This window comes from Chinchilla lanigera, unplaced genomic scaffold (genome assembly GCF_000276665.1).
Source record: "Chinchilla lanigera isolate Chin_1 unplaced genomic scaffold, ChiLan1.0 scaffold00037, whole genome shotgun sequence".
Taxonomy (NCBI): domain Eukaryota; kingdom Metazoa; phylum Chordata; class Mammalia; order Rodentia; family Chinchillidae; genus Chinchilla; species Chinchilla lanigera.
In genome coordinates this window covers 754,132-774,039 of record NW_004955438.1, presented here as the reverse complement: position 1 = coordinate 774,039, position 19,908 = coordinate 754,132, and the positions used below count along the sequence as shown (strand labels likewise).

The 19,908-nt window shown below is 54.7% G+C and overlaps 1 protein-coding gene across 3 annotated transcripts in view; it reads right to left on the bottom strand.

Moving 5' to 3' along the window:
• Nucleotides 1–1,102: 1,102 nt before the first annotated feature.
• The window catches only part of Vash1 (vasohibin 1), a 19,546-nt gene continuing 740 nt past the window's right edge, over nucleotides 1,103–19,908 (bottom strand). Inside the window, exons 1-9 of one of the 3 annotated variants that reach the window (XM_013517179.1) lie at nucleotides 19,721–19,814; nucleotides 19,420–19,565; nucleotides 18,899–19,224; nucleotides 13,083–13,171; nucleotides 11,845–11,904; nucleotides 10,735–10,809; nucleotides 7,587–7,968; nucleotides 5,771–5,883; nucleotides 1,103–4,931 (exon numbers count right to left, since the gene is read on the bottom strand). In XM_013517179.1, the coding sequence (XP_013372633.1) occupies nucleotides 4,859–4,931; nucleotides 5,771–5,883; nucleotides 7,587–7,968; nucleotides 10,735–10,809; nucleotides 11,845–11,904; nucleotides 13,083–13,171; nucleotides 18,899–19,222 (1,116 nt within the window). In that variant the 5' untranslated portion in view covers nucleotides 19,223–19,224; nucleotides 19,420–19,565; nucleotides 19,721–19,814 and the 3' untranslated portion in view covers nucleotides 1,103–4,858. Of the gene's footprint in view, nucleotides 4,932–5,770; nucleotides 5,884–7,586; nucleotides 7,969–10,734; nucleotides 10,810–11,844; nucleotides 11,905–13,082; nucleotides 13,172–18,898; nucleotides 19,225–19,419; nucleotides 19,566–19,720; nucleotides 19,815–19,908 lie in introns of those variants that run through there. The other 2 variants (XM_013517178.1, XM_013517177.1) reach the window with 2 other exon arrangements.

Sequence of the window (19,908 nt, the reverse complement as noted above, 5' to 3'; positions counted from 1 at the left end):
TGAGAACCGGGGCAGCAGGGAATAAAAAAACCTCTCCCCAGGAAGTTAGTTCTGATCCTCCTAAGTCTGCAGTGACACTTCTGCATGCTAAGAGGGTGGCCCAGCAGTGTCCACAGTGAGCCTACTGGGCTCAAAACACAAAGGCTTGCCCCAGCACTCCCTCTCAGGAGTATCCCCAGGGCACTCCGTGTGCAGGTTGTCTCATCAAAACTTGCCCACCGGGCCCCTCGTTGTTAGCTGGGCTTAAATGTGTAAATGACAGCGCTCCCTTTATGGAAGGCTGTACAACCTAAGGTATTCACAAATTCTAGCTACCTTGCTGGAAAGGCTTTTTGGGGTGTCGTTTTTAGCTGGGTTTAAATGAGCCTTCAACAAAACTGCCTCTACTTAATGGCATAGTCAGGATGTCCATGGATTCCCACAGCCAGCCTTTCCTCCTCCCCACTGCAGGCCTTCCCCAAGCCCCAGTCCCCACCACACCACTGAAAATGAGTTGTACTACCCTGTACTTGCGGCTAGGGTTTTGAGTGTGTGTGTGGGTATTTGTTGGCTGGGATAAAAAATAGGAAATCTTACAGGTCTGGGTTTGCTCCTAAGCTGAATGGAGAGTAAAAACATGGGGAAGAAAGGTTAGAGCTGAAAAACATTTTGGGGTTTTAAGGGATACTTCCCGTGTGAGTCTTGTTTCAATGTTTGGGCTTGTCAACATGTAGAAGAGGTCCAGAGCAAGAGGGACAGTGGAGAAGGGGTTGTGGGTGGATGCAGAGGTGTCTTCCAAAGCTAGAGACCAGGAACTGACAAGAAGAGACTTTAGATCCCTGCTGCTATGGTTTCCTGGCTGCTGATACATCCTAGGGGCAGACTTGGGGCCCAAACCTCTGTATGAGGTGGAAGGAGCCTCAATATGGCCCAAGAGAGATCTGCTCCCAGAGTAGAGTAAAACCTGAGTGGCCTGGGCAGCCTGAGAATGTTCTATCCTGAATGTTCACAGGTTTCAGGCTCCGCTCACCTCTGTTCAGGTTCTTTTTACAGCCAGTGGGGCTGACACCTGTCGGGGTGTGGTGGGCTTGGGCCCCAGCTGCCGAGGGAAAGGAGACAGGGCTTCATGTTGTGATTTCTGTCCAGCCCACACAGCTGGAGCTGGAGAGACTTTATTCATTCAGGGGGAAAGTAAGGACAGGAATGAAACAAAATGTGAGAGTGAAAGGGAGGGGCAAATACTGATATGAGGACAGGGAAAATGTCTAGGACAACACAATAGCCAAACACAAAGCTGTGTGTCGGGGGGAGTTGTCCATCATCACCAGGCCATGGCCAAGAACACCCAGATCTCTCCTCTCTTGTCAGACTTGAAAATAGGCAACTGGAGACCCTGGAGCACCGAGGTGGTCACAATGAGGGCCCTGCAGCTAGCACCGTGGCAGTCCTGCCTGCCTGGGGAAGCGGGTAGGAAGCTGTGGTACCTGGCAGAGCAGACCCCCACCCCTCCAGAGCATGCCATCTGCCCTTTACACCATCAGCAAATGGGTGCAGCATGACCATCCTGCATCCCACGGTCAGGGACACAAGGCAGAGGGCAGGCCAGTGATGCTGCCGCAGCTAAGCCAGTATGCACCCCAGGCAGGAAAGCAGGTATACACGCACGTGGGCCTCTGGGCACTCTACCAGCTAGAGTTTCATTGACTCCCGGAGCCAAAGTCAAGCCCAAGCTGGAAGAAGCAGAGCCTGAGATGACAAAAGGGCTAGAAATCAGTCAACTTCTGCGCTCTTTGTGCTCCTTGGTACCGTGGCCCTACGCTGTATCATTGCCCACAGGGACCAGAGTGCTGCTGCTTTCCACACTTGGCCATGCCTGTGTAAGGATGGGGTGGCTGGCATGACGGATGAGTGTGAGGCCATGGAGGGAGAGGACTGGCAGTCAGGCAGAGGGGAAGGCTCGCTGGAGCCAGCTTCCCAGTGTTCTGACCCCGACACCCGGCACAGGGAGCCAAGCTTTGGCAAGACCCTGCAATACCCACTACCCTGGCCACCTCTACCAGCAGCTTTCTCTGACCTCACCTTGACTCCTACTCAGCCAGCAGTCCCCACCCCAGGGGAAGAGGAGCTTGAAGGCAGTCCCGAGTCACGGGGAGCGGGGTCCCATCAGCCAGGCCTCTGTCCCTCACAGGAAGTGAGATGAGGTGATACCATGGGTGGTGACTAAAGCCCCAAAGTCCCTGCCTCTCTGCCTCCCCAGAAACCTCGCAGCCAGGCCAGCCCGAGAGCAGAGCCCGTGTAAACAGCCCAGGAGTGGAGGAGGGTTGCTACATATGAGAAACAGTTAAAAATAAATTAAAAAGCACCGCTGTGGCCTGTGGTGGCCTCCACAGGCCTGAGGTCTCAGCTCAGGAAGGGTGAGCGCCCGGGGGTTACAGCGAGGGTCAGCTTCCTCCCCAGACAGCGAGCAGGGTTAGGGCTCCACTCTGCTTCCTTCTCCCACGGCTCAGGAGCCTAGGGCAGCCCCGGGGGCTCTGGGACCAGGAACAGCCGCCTCCATGTCCACTGATTCCACCTGCTGGCTCCTCCTCGTTTCTCTCCATACCCTGTCACTTCCTGGAAGTTCCCACAGCCTGCCTGTGGATGAGCAGCTGCAACCAGAACCAGAACCAGAACCAGAACCAGAAAGGAGCTCTGAAGGTGGCCATCTGTCCTGTGTAAATGTGGGAAAAGGGACCACTCTGCAAGCTGAGATGGGATAGTGACTCAGCTCACCATGACCCTCATTGTTCTGGCCAGGGTGCAGCCTCAGGGCAGGTTAGGTACCTTCCCAGGGCCCACTGACTCCTCAAACTGGCTGAGATAAGGGACTGACCAGCGGGCCTCCCAGGGTGGCTCTGGCTAGCCCTACTGGGCCTGGCTCTGGGCCAAGGGCTGCTGGTCTGAGGAGCTGCCTGCCAGCCTCCGGTGCCTTCCCTGCAAGCACTCTCATCAGCAAAGGCGTCCTTCCTCCTTCCTCTGCTCCCAGGCCCAGCCATCTCCCGGTATGAGGAAAGCTGGACCATTTCTGCCACTCTGGGAGCCTCAGCTGCCAGGGACCCCCCTTGACTCTGGGGAGCTCAGAACTGTCACTTTCCGCTACACAGCATCGCAGCGGACTCCTCCCAGCACAGGCTCTCTACACCACAGATTGCACACTGGCATTCTTTTACCTATACTGGGTTTTCACATTTTTAAAAATAAATCATCAACCCTTGAAAGTCAGATTTCATACAAATGCAGAGTTTTGGCTTTTGAAAAACCAGACAATCTGGCTGCACAGGGCCTGGAACTGAGAGATGGCAGCCCCTTTAATGGGGTATGCCCTCTTGAGTGTGCCACAGTCCCCGCCCAGCCCTGCCACCCACCTCTTGATCACTTGTGGGCCCTGTAGGCATTTGAGTTTACAGTCTTAGTTCTGGTCCCTTATCCAGGCCTCCAGTCCCTTATCCAGGCCGCCGGTCCCCCTGCAGCCTTACTGACAGGGTCCTGACTGACTCACAGCCTCCTGGTAAAGTAAAACCCTTAATGGCCACCTCATCCAGCTGCCTTCAACCTGAATCCTCCCACTTCCTGACAAGTAGCCTTCTATGCTGCTGGGAACTCACTCCTCCCAAGGCCTCCTGATCCTAGCCCCGCTCCACATCCCTTCCTCACTTACATCCCCAGTTCTCAGGCTCTGTTCTCCGGGGTGGCCACACTGCACCCCTGCCCTACACGTCCCTGTTAACTGAACCCCAGAACCTTTCCTTGAGCTTGCCAATCTCTACATCCTCTCACTTTCCCCCACCAGGGAGCTCTTGCCTGATGGGCAGGACGTGAATGACTCCATTTGTTCCAGCTCTCCCCCATAGGGCTCCAAAGTGCCAAACATGGTGGGCCTAACCTTCACTGTAACCCCATCCTAAATGGGTTGCTTATGCAGGGCAGTGGGTCTCGGGCAGAGGTATCTAGAAGAGGAAGCAGCAGGGGACACTCCTGGCACTGCTGGGAGAAAGACCCAGGCCTGAGGGTCCCACCCCATCATCCTGTGTCCAGCCACAGCTCCCAAACTGTTCTGTCTGCTCAACCCCCAGTGCTGGCCCCATTACCCAGTTTTCTGCAAAGCCTAAACCCTCTGCAGGGAGCCCCCTAGGCTGCTGCAACAGGCAAGAGTGGGATGAGCCAGCAGACCTTGTTAGGGATCTGGGACCCCCTCACCCAGGGTCCTCTCCCAGCTTTTCTACAGCCCAGCCCCCTGCTGGCTGTAGCATAGGCAGGCTCAGTACTGCTTATGTGGCTACCATGGCTTGGGCCGTCTCCCTACTCTTGAGCAGATGAGGCTTGCACCAAGCTCCTGATTAAGACCTACACAGACTTTTGTCAGGATGATTCCTACCCTGCTTCCCTTTCCCTGGGTCAAGATTCTGCCAGAGCATCTGCCTAATTGGAAAAATACCTCAACCCCCCCACCCCAGACCCTCCCACAGGCTGGTGGGACCCAGAAATAGCCCATAGGACACTCAAATCCCAGAGAGGTGCTAAGGCTGCAGTACCAAGCTGTCCTCCCTCAGCCCCATGGCTCTCAGTTCTTTACACAGTGCCCTTCTGGCTACCAGCACATCCATGTGTCTTTTTATCCCCAAACATCTTAAACTTCACTGCTAAACACCCCAAGCAAAATACTGCCTCTTGGCCCAAAGTTAGGGCCTTGGCTCAGTGGGAGGGGAGCAGCATGAGGCTGAGCTGCCACACACCCTTCCTGTGGTCCCTCGCACCCTGCCCAACAGTGCGAGCACAGCTAGTTCCAGCAAGTGGGTCCTGGTCTCTAGAAGCAGGAGGCTGGGGGTGCTAGCTTTCACCCTCACACTCGGATCTGGTACCCATTGAGGTCTGGCATGGCTTTGGGCTCTGAAGGCTTCTTCTCACCCGAGGGCCTGCAGGAAGAGCAAACAGGAGGGGGGTCAGGGAGACGGAGGAGGTAGACTGGCTCCCAGCACTCTTCTCCAAGTGGCTGGCAGCTGAGGATGAACACAGTGCGTTTCTGGAAGCTGGCCACCCTGTGCTTCCCAAATGTGGTTCCTGCTCTCATGAGGCTCTTGTTCCTTGGTGGAGGTTAACTAATCCCACGGCGGGTGGTAGGTAATAGCTTAAAGTATAAATCTACCTGGGGAGTCTGTGACAAAAAAACTTCCTATATCAAAGTCAACAGTGATGGAGGCTTTGATGCCAGAGGTCTGCTCAGTACCCCTGAATTCATACCAGAGAGGTGGCTCCTGGTTGACATTTATATTTAAAGCAAGAGCCAAAATCAGAGCCAGAGGCCTTATATTTTAATGGCAATTTTTGCCATCTAGACATAGACATAACCCACAGATGCCTGGGGGCAAAAGCTGTGTTCAAAGCCATTTCCCGTAGCTACAGAGATCCACAGGTCATGATCAAACCCTCCCCAGGAAACTGCTGCAGAACTCCCATCCCCGTTCCCACATAGCCCATTCTGCTGCCTGCCTCAGACTTTCATTTGGAGCCTGCTGGTCTGGCACAGGATGGTCAGGACCAGCTAAGAAGTGTTTGCTTTGGGGAAATGGCACTGCATCGCTATGGGCAATGTCAACATAACATTTCACCTACCACCCCACGTCACTTCCCTTGGTGGGGAGCAGAGCAGAGATGGATGGGAGAGAGAAGGGAGAGCTGAAGAGAGGCATCCAGAAGACAGCAGAGGGGAAAGCCTTTCACTGCCCCTCACCCCAGGGGCAATCTCATTGCTCACCGTCTTTCACTGCGACTGTTCCTGCGGTGGGGGCTGGACTGCGCCCGCTGTGGGGAGGAAACATCCCTCTTCCGGTCCTTGGTGGGAGAGGGAGGGCCCGTTCCTTTGCCAATCTAGGGGTGGAAGGAATGAAAGCACACTCCAGGGCTGCCCCAGAGGCCTGGAGACCTGCCGCTGGGAGCCGCCAATCACTAGAAGCGCCCGTGGGCAGGCCAGGAAGCCTCAGGCAATACGCTCCCTCTCCCAGTTTTTCCAAATCTACTTCCCCCAGGCACTAAAGCTGCAGCCAGCAGCTCCTCACAATCACTGGGCCGTTATAAGACTGTAAAACACCCCTGAGAAAAGACTCACTTACCCATGCAGGGTACATGTGCTAGGTGGGCAAGTGGCCCACGTCTGAGCTTTGGGATCCTACCAACCCCAAGAGTGCACTGCTTATCTTAAGCCAAAGAGAAGTCAGACTGATTGAGTGGTCTGACTGAGAAAAACAATGAGTTATCCTCTATGCAACACGATCAGCATGGCTTCAGTTTCCCAAACATGGACTATCCCATGGGGAACTGGAGGGCCGCACATGACATGGGGACTCCTTAGAGCTGAATAGGTTGGGAATGGCAGTGCTCAAGAAAAGGTAAGTGTTGGTTCCTACTCCAGATCCAATCTGTGGCTTTAGAGACACAAAACTACCAGCAGCAAGAGCCAGGGTACCGGGTGCCCCAGAGCTGATGGGGAGGACTAACTCAGAAGAGAGAGCAGCCCTTTGCTAATGCAGGCTTGCTGCACCCTGTTTCTATCCTGGGGAGGTTAGTGTCAGCCCACAAAGTTTGGCCTAGGGGGCTGGTAGGGATGAAGGATCCCTAGTTCTTTTTTTTTTTTTTTTTTTTTTTGTTGTTGGTTTTTCTCCGGTACCGGGAACCGAACTCACGACCTTGCGCTTGTCAGGCAGGCGCTTTTGCCGCTGAGCTAAATCCCCAGCCCGGATCCCTAGTTCTTATAACCCCCCTGGCACACCACAGGCACTTGGGACAAGCCTCAGGAGGTTGAGCTCTGTCCCATCTGACTCTCATTGCCTGTGAGCGAGTCTCTGGTTTCCTACCCTGGAAATGGTCCTACCACCAACCACCTGCCTGCTGGCCTCTTGGGGCTGTTGAGAGAAACGGGACAGGAATGTGCTGCGGCTGTCTTGGGCAGGGCCACAGAGTAGCAGACCTGAGCAATGGAAGGCACTTCCAGCCCAGAGGGACCCAAGGGAGCCCAAATTCTGTCTGCTCAAAGGCTCTGGAGGCCAGCTCCTTAAGCCCAACAAAACTCCCAAATTCACAGACATTTAATCTGTGGGGGTGAGTGGGGGGAGGGAAAAAGCCACCATGCTCACTGTCTAACTTTCCTCTTCATCTGACCTCTACCTGGTCCTTTATTGCAAGCTGGAGGTTGGGTTGGAGTCAGGATGCAAAGGAGAAACAGCAGAAGAGAAGCACCACCCCATCCTACTTTGCCCCACAATGGGCCAGGATTTCCCACCACTTGATCTTCACTCTAGTTCCCTGATCTGGAGTACCATAAACTACCCCTTCTCCACCGCCCGAGACCCACCACCCTGCAAACCCAGGGACCCACTTCCTCCTTCCGGAGCTGCCCCAGAATGCCCACCTGTGGGGTGGCCTCAACAATAAATAAAGACTGCTAAGGGAAACTCCCAAAGTCCTTGTTCTCTATCCTCACACCACCTCTGCTAGGTGGGGCACAGGGTGAGATCAGGGAGGTAGGACCTCAAGGGGAAGGGACAGTCCCCTTGACCTTGTTGGCTGATCCTGACCTTGAGGCGCATGTCTCGGGCATGGCGCTCCAGTTCTTTGCGGAAGTCCTCTCGGCCCAGCCGCTCCACGTCCAGGACTGAGTGCTTCCACTCAATCTGCTCCACGCTGTGCGGGTCATGTGACACGCACTGGCCCAGCTTCACCTTCTTCAGCACGTGCCAGCAGCGACCGTAGGCGGCCTCGTAGTCCAGCACGAGCTCGCTGAGTGTGCGGAAGGCTGGTGGCTTGTACATCAGGTCCTCGCGCCGGCTCATGCCCAGGGCGCCGTAGCGGCCCCCGAAGTTCACCCCCAGCACAATGTGGTGGAAGTAGTTCCCTGAGAAGTAGGTCTTGAAGCTGATGGGGAAGCGTTCCAGGGTGGGCATGCTGTTGGTGAGGTAACTGGTGGTCAGTCTGAGCTAAGGAAGGGCCAGCACAGGGTACCAGGAGTAAAACGGCACCACTGTGGGATGTGCGTGCACCCAACAAGACCCTAAACCACAGCTCCTGAGTGCAGACACCACGGCTTGCTCATCTCCAACTCCCTGTCCTCTAGCAGCAGGCCTGGTTACAGGAGGGTCCAGTAAAGTGGCCTTTTAGGAACAGGGCTCCCTGTGCCTTGTGGCTGTGGTGGTGACATCAAGCAAGACTCCCCAAATAGCAGCTAACAAGGTCCCCTGCTCCAAGCTGCAGGACTGTGAGAAGTCTGAGGTTGAGGCAGGGCTGAGACCGGCCCCCTTGTCCATCTGCCACCATCCCTTCCTGTCACTCACCTGCACCTCAGTCACACATCCTCACAGACATATCCTCACGTTTTCTTTCTTTCACACATCGATGTCCTCACAGATGCAGACAATTCTGTTCAGTCTCTTCTCTCACCACCACCCCCTTCCCCGTCACACTGTCCGCTCCCTGCCCTTCAAACAGAACCAAGTTCACGACCACGGCTGGACGCCAGTGCTGCCAGGCCCCAGGCCCCTGCCAACCTCCCTGACTACTTGCTCAGCCTACTCACCCTCTCCAGCCGCCTGGTCTCCTATCCGAGCCCCTCTGCAACAGCTGCCACCTATGGCCACTGTGCTCCTCCCCTGGCTGGCTCCTCTTCAGGCCTCAGGCTTAGCTGACTTTGCTCTTTTAAGTTTTGTTTTTGCTATTTCTGAGGCAGGGTCTCACTGTGTAGTCCAAGCCAGCCCTAACCTCAGTCCTCCTGCTTCAGCCTCCATAGTGCTGGGATTATAGCAGCAAGCCACTGTGCCAGCCTTGTTCACTCTGTTCTGCTCCTCTAGCTCCTCCACAGCACTCAGCACAATCTGCCCTTTACTGAGTTGTTTACCTGCTTATTTTCTCTCCCTCACTAGAATGTAAACCTTCTCAGGATAGAGACCTTGGCTCTCACGTTCTTTGATGTTTTTCCAGGGCCCAACACAGAGCCAGGCTTATAATAGTTACTAAGAATCCCTGAATACATAGGTAGAAGATACATGGATAAAGCACGCAGCACGTGCCACCTGCAGACTGTGTTAAGTACTCCGCACACACCTCACTTAACTGTCCTAATGACTCCGTCTGTGACAGGTACTGCCATTACCCACTCCGGCAGAGGAGGATCCGAAGCTTAGCACTTGCTTGGTGAATACACAGTAAGCAGCAGAGCCAGGCTTCCAGCCCAGGATGGTCTGATCCATTTGTACCTTCAGAGACTTTATCATGTCCCCTCCAGTACTAAACGCATTCTACAGTGCTTACTAAGCCTCATTCCTTGCCAGTGACCAGGGATCGAGTATGTAAGAAATGCACAGGCAGTGGAAAGAAGACAGGGCAACACAGAGTACATTGTGCGTGCAATGAGCAAGGGAGCTGTGGGGACACTGGGAAAGATCCCTTGCCCACATGCGGGCCACTCTTGTTTTCTTCCTCAGAAGCCTCCAGATGACCCTGCACAGCCTGGGGGCTCCAAGGCTTCTGCCTGAAGCTGCACCTATTTGGTCAGAGGCTGGGAGCCTCATTTTGGTGCACGGCCTCGGAGGGGTGACGGCAGTGGCCTGAAGCTCTCAGGTGGTCCCATGCTTACACCAGCAAAGGACCCTACGAACAGAGCTCCTGGGAATGGGCCTGCCGTGTTGCAGATGACGGCCACCACAGAGGCAGCAATGGGGGCTGGGGGGCAGAGGGCACCCACACGCAGACACTGTGTGCTAATTTAAGGCAGATGTAAGTGGGAGGGGGACCAGGGGTCACAGCCCTGGAGGGGGTGCTTCTCATCTCTGACCCTCACCTTCTCCTCCTGGGACCTGACCCAGGAACAGACTCCTTGTTCCATGAGACTCCCTTCCCTTTACTCCTTGCCACCCCCTGATCTGCTCCTCTGAGCTCTGGGCCAGGTGGGCTGCCTGCCCCAGGTTTGAAAGCTGATGGCAGTATGGGAAGGGAGAGATGACATGCAACTGGCTTTCAGCTGGTGAAGCTAGGTACTGGGTACACAGGGTTTCATCGTACTGTCCCAGCTGTATTGTTTAAATATTTTATGATAGGGGCTGGGGATGTGGCTCAGTGGTAGAGTTCTTGCCTTGCATGCACAAGGCCCTGGGTTCGATCCCCGGCATACACACACACACACACACACACACACACACACACACACAAATTATGATAAAATAACTAAAGAAAAAGAGTAGGGTTGACGCTGAGGTGCTGTTGCTGTTCTGACTGCAGGTCCAGGGGAAGGCAGTCCTCCGGGGGACTTGTCTGTCCCTCCGGCGACCCTGCGGACCCAGCTGTGGGCCCCACCTCTGCTCCTTGCGGGCAAAGAAGCCCTCATGTGAGGGCAAAGAGCCCTCAGTTCTGCTTCCAGGACCCCGTGCGTCATCTCCACAAATCACACGACCTGGACACACCAACTCTGGGCCTCCTGCCTGCTTCTCCATCAGGTTCTTGGAAATGGCACAACAGCTCCTGTTGTGCCCCGATTCAGGGTTATGACAAGGTCCCTGTGTCCACGGGACTCCAGAAAGAGCTGCCCAGCAAGCCTGGGAAGGAAGAATCGAGGACTACGGGGGAACTGAATCCCCAGGCTGGCAGCTAGAGAGCCCCAGATTCCACCCAGTCCTTCTGGAAGCTGAGGGCTAGAGAGCCGGAGCCGCCAGGCCCCCTCTCTGGGAGAAAGGATACATTCCCAGGATCACGGCTTCCAGGCATTTGATTGGCAGAGCCTCTTTGGTCATTTCCTTGGCCAGGTCCATCAGCCTGTGGGAAAGTGAGGGCTATAAGGAGAGCAACTCCGGCCCCTTCCGATGAGGGAATGTCAGGACGGGGCAGGATGGACCAGAAATGTTGGGAGGACAGAGTTCCACACCAAGCTGCCCACAGTCTGGAGCCAGAGGGAGTGGGAGAGGCAGCCACTGTTGATAAGCCCCCTCTCCCTCTGTCCCTTCTTTCACTTCCACCCATGCCTGGCTCCTGCCTGTCCCAAAGACTTGTCAGGGAGGGGAGCATGCATAGGAGCAGGTCCTTGAGAAGAGAAGGTCCTTGTGCTGGGACCTTCTCCAGTGGCAGTGGGGAGGTGGTGGGACCCTGCCCTTCACTGACCTCTTCCCTTCAGAGCACAGTGGACACTCCTGACCCAACTATGGCTCTTCCCAAGCCCTTGCTATTGACTACAGCTGCTTCCTGGCAGACTGAATAAAAATGGACCTCGAGCAGACACCTCCAGTCTTTCCTCTTTTTTTTTTTTTTTTGGTCTTTTTGAGACAGTGCTTCACTATGTAGTCCAGGCTAGCTTTGAACTCACTTTGTAGCCCAAGCTGGCCTCAAACTCCCAGTGATCCTCCTGCCTCAGCCTCCCGAGTGCTGGGATTACAGGCATGAGCCACGACATTAGGCCTCCCTGTCTGCTTTTGAATTTAGAATTCAGGCCATTTTAACACAGCCTGTCCTGGAAGCCAGGCTCTTCCCTCCTCACCAAATGCCACCCCAGGCCTGGCCTTGCCCAGGAAGGTAACTGGACTCTTCCACCCTCGAGGAGGCTGGGGTGCACCCCCAGCACACTGTACCAACTGGACAACAGGAACATAGCTTGGGCGATAGGGAGGCTGGATTCCACCCAGGGCTTTGAGAGGGGTAAGTAAGTAAACAGACCTCCTCAGGGCCTCAAGGTGTTCCTGCCCCCCTGGCTGGCTTTCTCGGCACCCACTCAAAGGCAAACCACAGGGCTCCTCGGGGGATCCAACCCAGCTAGGAGCATGTGAGCCTGGGGTGCAGGACATGCCCCTTCATACTTACCCTGTCAGAGGTCTGCTCTTCTTAATTTCAAAGAACTGCGTCCCTGTGTGATTGTACCTGCAGGCGCTGGTTAAGGACTTCCTGGTATGGTCTGGAGAAGGGGGTCCCTTTCCCCTGCCCTGCCCCTGTCCTGGACCTAGCACTGCCAGGGGTCCAGGCCAGATAAGGGCCTCACAAAGTGCTTGCTTATGGTAAGACACTGTGGAGGGTGCTTCAGACTTGGTTCTCCCAGAAGGAAAGGAGGGCACAGCTACTGTGCCTGCTCTTCCTCCCCATCGCTCTCCCCTGGGCTCCCTCCCTCTCATGGGAGGCTTTGAGAGGGCTGCCAGCCCTGGAATTTCCGAACAGCGGGGAAGCAAAAGGAAGTGAAAGAGGCTGGAGCAGAAGGGGTCTGGCTCAACCCCTGTCAGGTGCCCCTGAGCCACCCCTCCCCGCCCTGCTCCACAGCATCCCCACTGGTGGGGACAGGGACCAAGCCCTCTGTCTAGTCATCAGCCTGCCTCTCTCTCATGACTCAGGACCTGCACCCAGTCCTCTCACCTGGGACACCATCTGCAGCCAGGAGATTTGAGGACCACGGACACAGAGCCCTGGGCGGGCTGCAGGGGCTGGAGGGACCCTACGCAGGGTCATGGGCAATCTGGACTCAGGGAACCAGCTCTTGGCAGGCTGGGCAACTGGCCTCCTGCTAGGGAAGAAAAAGGTGAAGAACCAGGAGAAAATCCCAAGATGTGGAGGTTGACTCCTGGAGCATAAGATCCTCTTTTTCTTCCATTTTTGTTCGTTTATATGGGGGGGCAGTGCTGGGTATCAAACCAAGGACTGGCTTCAAGCAAGCTTGGCAGGAGCTCCGCCATTGACCTACATCATATCCTAGTCCTCCCCCTACCTTTAAAACCAGAGCTTCATGAAACCAGCATCCTCACTCCCTCAGCTGAGGCTGGAGGAACAACAGTGACCACCACAGTCCTCCAGCTCAGGAGCCATTTCCCTCCACTGCCCCATCACATGTCACACACGGCAGCAGGAGGTGGCTGGCGAAGGAAAGCCCGAAGCTGGACCAGAAAAGATCCCCGCAGGGAACACAGAGATGCCTCAGGGAAGATGGCGTCTCTGGAGTTGCAGGAGGAGGCGGTGCGGCTGGTTCCTCTCCAACCTTGTCTGAGATGAACCCACTTGGCCTTTGGGTCCATCACACCAGCCAGCCAGAGGACACGGCCCCAGACCAGAGAGGATACTGCAGCTCCCTGATGTAGCGCTGCACGGCTTCCAGACGCTCAGGGACTGGCATAGACGGCTGGAAAGTAGGCACACTCGGTATGGGAATCTGGGGACACAGAAAGGGCTTGAGTCACAGGATGAAGCCTACCCTGGGGGAAACAGTTTTTCTTCCCTTCTACCCTGAGCATCTTTCCCTGGCAGCCCTTCCTTCTGGAACCTTCTGCCAGGGCCCCAGCCCCCCCAGCACCTGATGTCAGGCGTTTCTGACGTGGAACTTATGTTGATGCTCCAACTTTATGCTTCTTTAATAATTTTAGAAAAACACAAGTTGACTCACCAACTGTTTTGAATTTTAAATATTAATTAACTTCAAGGCTTACCAAGAATCCCAGTATCAGAGTTAAGTTCATTTGGGTTTGGGGTTTGCTCTGGGCTGTGGTTTGGAAGTGGTTTGTTAGGGGCTTGGTTCTCAGTGTGGTGCTTTTAACACGTGGGTCTCAGTGGGAGTCCACCAGGTCATGTGGGGTGAGCCTCAGAAGAGATGAAAATTGTTCCCTGGCTGTCATAAAGGGAGTAAACCTGGCCCTTCCTCCTTGCCTTGGCTTCCTCTTAGGGATGTGACCTCCCTTCTCTCGCCTGTGTTCCAGCCATGATGCCATCTGCCACCATCAGGCCTTCACCAGAGGCTGAACTGACTGTGGTCTTTCAGCATCCAAAGCTCTGAGCTAAATAAACCACTTTTCTTCCTAAGTAGCTGCCTCAGGTGTTTCATTATAGTAACAACAGATGAATACACTGTGGTTCCAGTGCTAGATTAGAACTTGCTGTCTCTGTGTCCTATCCTTGCAGGGTGGTGCCCTGGGCTCTGAGAGCTATCCAAGAAAGGTGGACATGTCCTCAGCAGCAAGTGTTACCCATCCCAGCACCATGGGCAGACTTGCCAGGCTTCCCAAAGCACCAGTCTGAACTGTCAAGGAGTATGCCAGCAGGCCAAAGCGATGTATTCTGATAGGTCAGTCTTGCTACGGCTCCACCTGCTGGAGCCTGGAGGCTTTGAAGGGGTTTCACAAAGGCATAGAGGCCTGGGGGTCTTCTGAAAACTGGCTATTCCTGTCAACTCTACCTGTAAGCAGTACAGGTAACCAGACAGTCCTCACTGGAAGGGACTTTCCAACACCAGGCCAGAGTCTAGGGAAAGGGGAGGAGTCAGGTGGGAAGGCACAGGCTGTGGCTGCCAGGCTGCTGGGACTCAGATGAGGAGCAGTCGACTCCAACCATCAGGCAGTCTCCAGTAAGCAGGCCACTGTGCAGGTGTGGGCTCCTCTGCAGCCAGGAAGGCTGAGCCCTCACAAATCATTAAGCCTAGAGGTCCCAGAAATGCAACAATTAGGGTCCTTTGGGGTTTCAGAACAGACATCCTTGGGGGAGCCACAAACTTCCAGGGTCATAGCACACCCCTCTGGGTTCCCCTCTGGCCCACCTTAACAGCCATCTATGAGAACACCCTGGAGAGATCCCACTGACTGTCCCTTGGCTGCCACAGGGCCCTCTAAGGCCACACAGAGCTCTCCCATAGCAACACAGAGGCCTCCAAGAGTCGGCCTGCAAGTATAGGGGTGCTTGTGAGAGGAAGGGGAAGCAAGGAGCCCCAGGCAAACTCAGGGTGGGCTGAGCAGGGAGGGAAGGACCCGGATGTTCCTCCTTCCGTTGGTAGACCCAGTGCTGGAGATGCTGAGTCCCCAGGACACCGCCTTTCCAGTTACATGGCTGCCCTGGTTCTGACAGGAAGGGAAGTGACATACCAGTTATCAGCGCACACTTGTGTCTGGGGTGCTGCTGATAGGAGGGGGACATGAGACAGTGTCTGAAAGATACCTCCCTCCAAAGGGCAGAGATGCAGGAGGACAGGGCCCTGGTCCAGAATGGCAGCTGTGCAGACAGCCGTCACTCCCCACAGTCCTCTCCTTCCTGTCTGGGCAGTCCCTAGCAACCGCAGGGTGGAGCAGCTGACCTCACTCCTGGGCTGGAGGCAACGAGTTCCCCTTTTACATCACTCCCCTCCTTTCCACGGTGCCACTGCTTACAGCCACCCACGGAGAAGCCCACAGACGGGGGCTTTCCCTGTCTGTCTATGCAGCCTGTGCCAAACAGGCCCCAGAGCCCTCCAAGGGTCTGGGAGGGTTTGAAGGGTGCCCTAGGTCAAAGATATGCGGGTGGGGAGGCGGGACAGGTATGACAGGAATTCCAGCATCACATATCCATCATCGCCTGACCTCCTCAGATGGAGGCAGGACCATCCCTGCCTATAAATTGGGGATCCAGGGATCTTGAGAAGCATGATCACAGCCTCTGTGAAGAGCGCCAGACAGGAAGGGAGCTATGGGCCAAAACCATTTGCTGAGCTCATGCAGAGCCAGGCCTGGGCCAGGGCCAGCCAGTCCCCACGAGACATCATCGTCGTCTGCCATCCAAAGGGCCCAGGAAGCGCTGCTCTGTGGAAGTCATGAAAGTTATGGGATTTCCAAGCAGGGCCTTAAGGGTCACTGCCACTGAGGATAAGCTTGTGTCACCTCACCCCAGACTGAGGTCCACCTTTTTTTGCAGCACGTTCATTTACACGCACACTCATTCACTTACAGCATTTGAGAGACTGTACATTCAGATGACCAGGCCCACTTTGGGATGGGCTCCAACTCCCACCTCTGAAACAGGGGCAGCTAAAATTTCCTCCCTGTTGAGGAGTGGGGTTACATACGGTACCACGAAAGTGAGTGATCTCAGAGACAACTCCTGCTGCATGACCAAGGCCAAGGGGGACCACTTACTCCAGGAACCCGACAGCCTGCAGTTGTCACTGGAGCCGTCCCTCTGGGCACAGGAAGAAGGCCCAGGGAAGGCAGGAGAGCCTGCACTGGACATGTGCCACAAGATGCGCTATAGTTGAGCAGAACCTACTCCAGAATAGACATGCTGTCAGCACACACTGACCCCAGCAATGTGATGATTTTGGAGGCAAGGTCCACATTCCCATCCTGCAGGCCCTCGGTGGCCAGAGCCACCATTACGCCTTTGGCAGCGGGTTTGGGTAAGGGGACTAGCCTTGAAACGATGGTGGTAGCTTGAAAGAGCAAGGAAAGATTTTTTGCAAGGAACAGAAGCCATTGCCTTTCAGGTCCTTCCAGACTGTGACCTTTTGCCATATTGGCATCATCCCTGTAGAGGCTCTTCCTCCAAAGTGCTCATGGGGTCGTCTGCTGCGCACTGGGCATGTAACACATCTAACAGATCCTTACCTTATGAGGCACCACTAGCTTACATCACTAATTCTGTTCAACATCTTCTTAAGTAGGCATTGCCATTATGCTTACAGCTGAGGAAACTGAGGGTGTTATCTCCCTTAAGTAGTCATGGGAGAGCAAGAATGTGAACTATGGTGGAGTCCAGAGTGCTATTTTTATCATGCTAGGCCCTGCAGGGGGCCTGGACTCAGTTGCCTCAGGGGTCAGGCAGGTTACATGATAGGAAAGGGGGGCTTGGATGCCGGGGGCTGTGGCAAACCAGGGGAGGGGGAGCAGCTCCTACTCAGCTGCCAGCCGCCATGTGGGACTGCAGATTCTCTGTTCCCAAATATTCTCATTTTCTGAAACCACGCCAATACTCCGGCTGGTTATATGAGAAATCTCCCAATTTTAACTTTTGGCTCAAGCGGTCTTTTAAAACATTGCACAGTCCCAACAAAACCCTTCTTGGGTCCCCCCAAGGGCAACTCTGCAGAAATACTTCTGTGTCAGCTCCAGTGCCAGGGACTCTTGGGAAGGGGTAGCCCAAAGTCTGGCACCCAACAGCTGCTTCTCTCCAAGGTCCCCCAATCTCTTATACTGCCCAAACCCCAAGGGCCTCCCTCCACTCTGGCCTGAGGTAGGGGAGGAAACTCACACAGACTCATGCGATTTCTCTGAGACACTTTTCCCGTGGCCTCAGGAGGGGAAGTTTCAAAATTTCCAAGCCCGCCACAAAGCCTTACCGTACCCCTGTCTCAACTCCCTCCTCCCCTACAAACAGCTTCGCTCCTTCATCTGTGACTCTCCCATCCACGAGGATGGAAGATGACAAGAGGACACTACTGACCAGCTGGTGGGGAGCTCACTGATGCTTTTAGTCGTCAGGAGAGGTGACAGTTCTGCAGGAAACCATCCACACTACTCTACGGCCTGATTCAGACATGAGTAAGACGGCTTGCTCATGTGGGACAAGCGTGTGACTGTGGTCTCAATGGCACAGATGATGACAGCTAGGTTCCCCTCCTCATCACGGAAGAAAAGGTAATGGACACCTATAAGCAGTGTTGCTTGAGGCTTCACAGTTGCTTGAAAATACGGCTTTTCCTTTACTCTTCCCCACAATCAACCCCACGTTACAGATGAGAAAACTGTGGCTCAGGCTGAAGGGGCTTATCTAGGGTCACCCATATGGCAGTGATTCAAACACGTTCACATCCCTTGTTCTTTTGGTTTTGGTAGTGCCGGGACTCAACCTAGGGCCTCATGCATTCTAGGTAGGTAGGTGCTTGAATTTACTGCAAGGAGGGGGATCAGAGCTGGATCCGAAAATATGTATGTTAGAATGTTCAGCACAGTGTTCATTTTAAGAATATTAGAAACAGTGCCCAACTGTAGGAAACCAGCTAAATAAATTATAAGTCAATACAGAGAAAAATAAGGCAGCTATTCAAATTAATCTACATTTATTGACCCTGGAAATATAGGCAGGAGGTCAACCTTCAACCTCTGAGTTTCTTTTTGCAGGAGCTATTTCCTGATGGCTCTACCAATAGTCAGGTAAAAACAAAAAGGGCCACTTGTCTAATGTCCAAGCCACACTAGCTCCATTCTCCCCAGCCCCCACCCTTCTCACCTGAGCAGGTGAGAGCTAGCACTGTGCTCTGTCCTCTGTCCAAAGGGCTCTGCATCGGGACGCTGCTTCCTCAGACTTACCCACAATGTTTTAAATAATCCACCAGGCGAGTATTTCCATATGGCACTGTATAGCACAGAAAGTCTCAAACACCCTTTCATGCAACAAACACACATCCGTGCCTGATCTGTGCCAGGCACACAGACCTTGGGGACAAAGATGAATGAGACACGGCCTCTGCCTTCACTGGCCACACAACTGAAGGGCTGCTGTCCTGGAGAAGTTATAACCAACATGGCAACAACCAATGGGGAAAAGTATTTAACTCTGCTCTTCTGTGTTTCTTTTTCTTCTTTACTTTTAATTTCCCTGAATCTAGGGTCCAACAAAGCAGTGGAGCTGGGGCCTAAAGACTGGGCCATGGGCCCCAACTCTGCCACTTATAGGCTGTGGAACTTCTGACTTCCCTACTTGCGTTTTGACCTTTCTCATTTGTAAAGTGGGGGTCCAAACTGCACTTCCAGACGGTGGGGAGCATTCAGTAAGGTAACGCATGAAAATATTTTCTCACCATACAAAGCCCTGTATCTCCTCAGTCATTTGTCTTCTTAGTCTTCTGGCTTAGCAAGTTATCAGCCAGAGGATGCCAAGTCACACTTGTGAGTTTTTCATTCTGTCTGTGGTGGTGCCCATAAAGTCATGGGGGAGCGCCTCCTGGATACGGGCCCAGAAAAGCCTCTCTTATCGCCTGACCTCAACAGCCGCAGGTTCTGAGCAAGTGTAACCTGTCTGTCTCTCTAAATCTTAGGGTATCAGTGGTCTCCTACCCCATCCACCACAGGAAGAGTGTCTGCTCTCTTAGTCCCAAGGTCACCAGTTCATCCTGTGGCTTATGCCCCTGCCTCACCCCACACCTTACCTTGGGCAGGTCCGTGGCTCCACGGATCCGCTGCGCCACCTTCTCTCCATCGGGGTGGATCTTGGCGACGTGCTTCCACATCCGTTCCCAGGTGGCCTCATCGATGGGGAGCCCACCCCGGTTGACGAAGAAAGGGACGCCTCCATCTCGCAGGTCCTCTTCCCCTTCCTCCTCTGGCTCATCGTCTCTCTGGGCTGAAGCCCCTTCACTGGTCTCCAAGCGCTTGACCCCAGAAGGGGCAGCGCTGGTGGCTGTGGCTGTGGCAGCGGCAGTCGGGGCAGCACTGCTGCTGCCACCTGTGGTCACCTTCTTTCCCACTGGCATCCCTAAATATCCTCGAAGGGGGTGGGAGGACGCGTATCAGATGGCGGGAAAAATGGGTGGCTCACAGGAGGCCGCCCACACACCAGCTGCGGCGTTAACACATGGCCAAGCCGAGTGCAGGGCGCCTTTAAGAAACCAGGGCGTTGCTCCTTTATAATAAAATACTACTTGGTAAGAAAAAAAATCAGTGCATCAACCTGAAGTGAGGATCCAGGGGGTGGGATGTCCGGGGTCAGCCTTCCAGGCCTTTTCTTTGAATAACAGGATAAAAAGAGCCCACCACGGCTTGGCAGCCTTCACAAAGCACCCGCATCGGGCAACGAGAACAATGACCAGCAGCAGTCTAGTACGGCAGAAAGGAGGAACGTTGGAGAGAAACTGAGGCCAGACAGTTCTGACGCGTGGCCACGGAAAGGGAGGGTGCCCACGCCGACGGACCTCCCAGGTCCCAGCTTTGAGGAGAGCAAATTCCTCTCCAAAACCCCCGTATGCTCACACCTGCGCGCGCCGCGAGGGGCGGCGTGGCGGCGGGGACCCCTGGCCGCTGGAGCGCGAGTCCTGACCCCCGGGTGGAAGGCCGGCGCCGGGAGACGAGTTCTCTAACGCGACGCGGCACGTCCGGGACCCGGAGCCGAGACGCGCAGCTGGCGGGCGCGGGCAGGGGGCGCGGCGACGCGCACATTCCA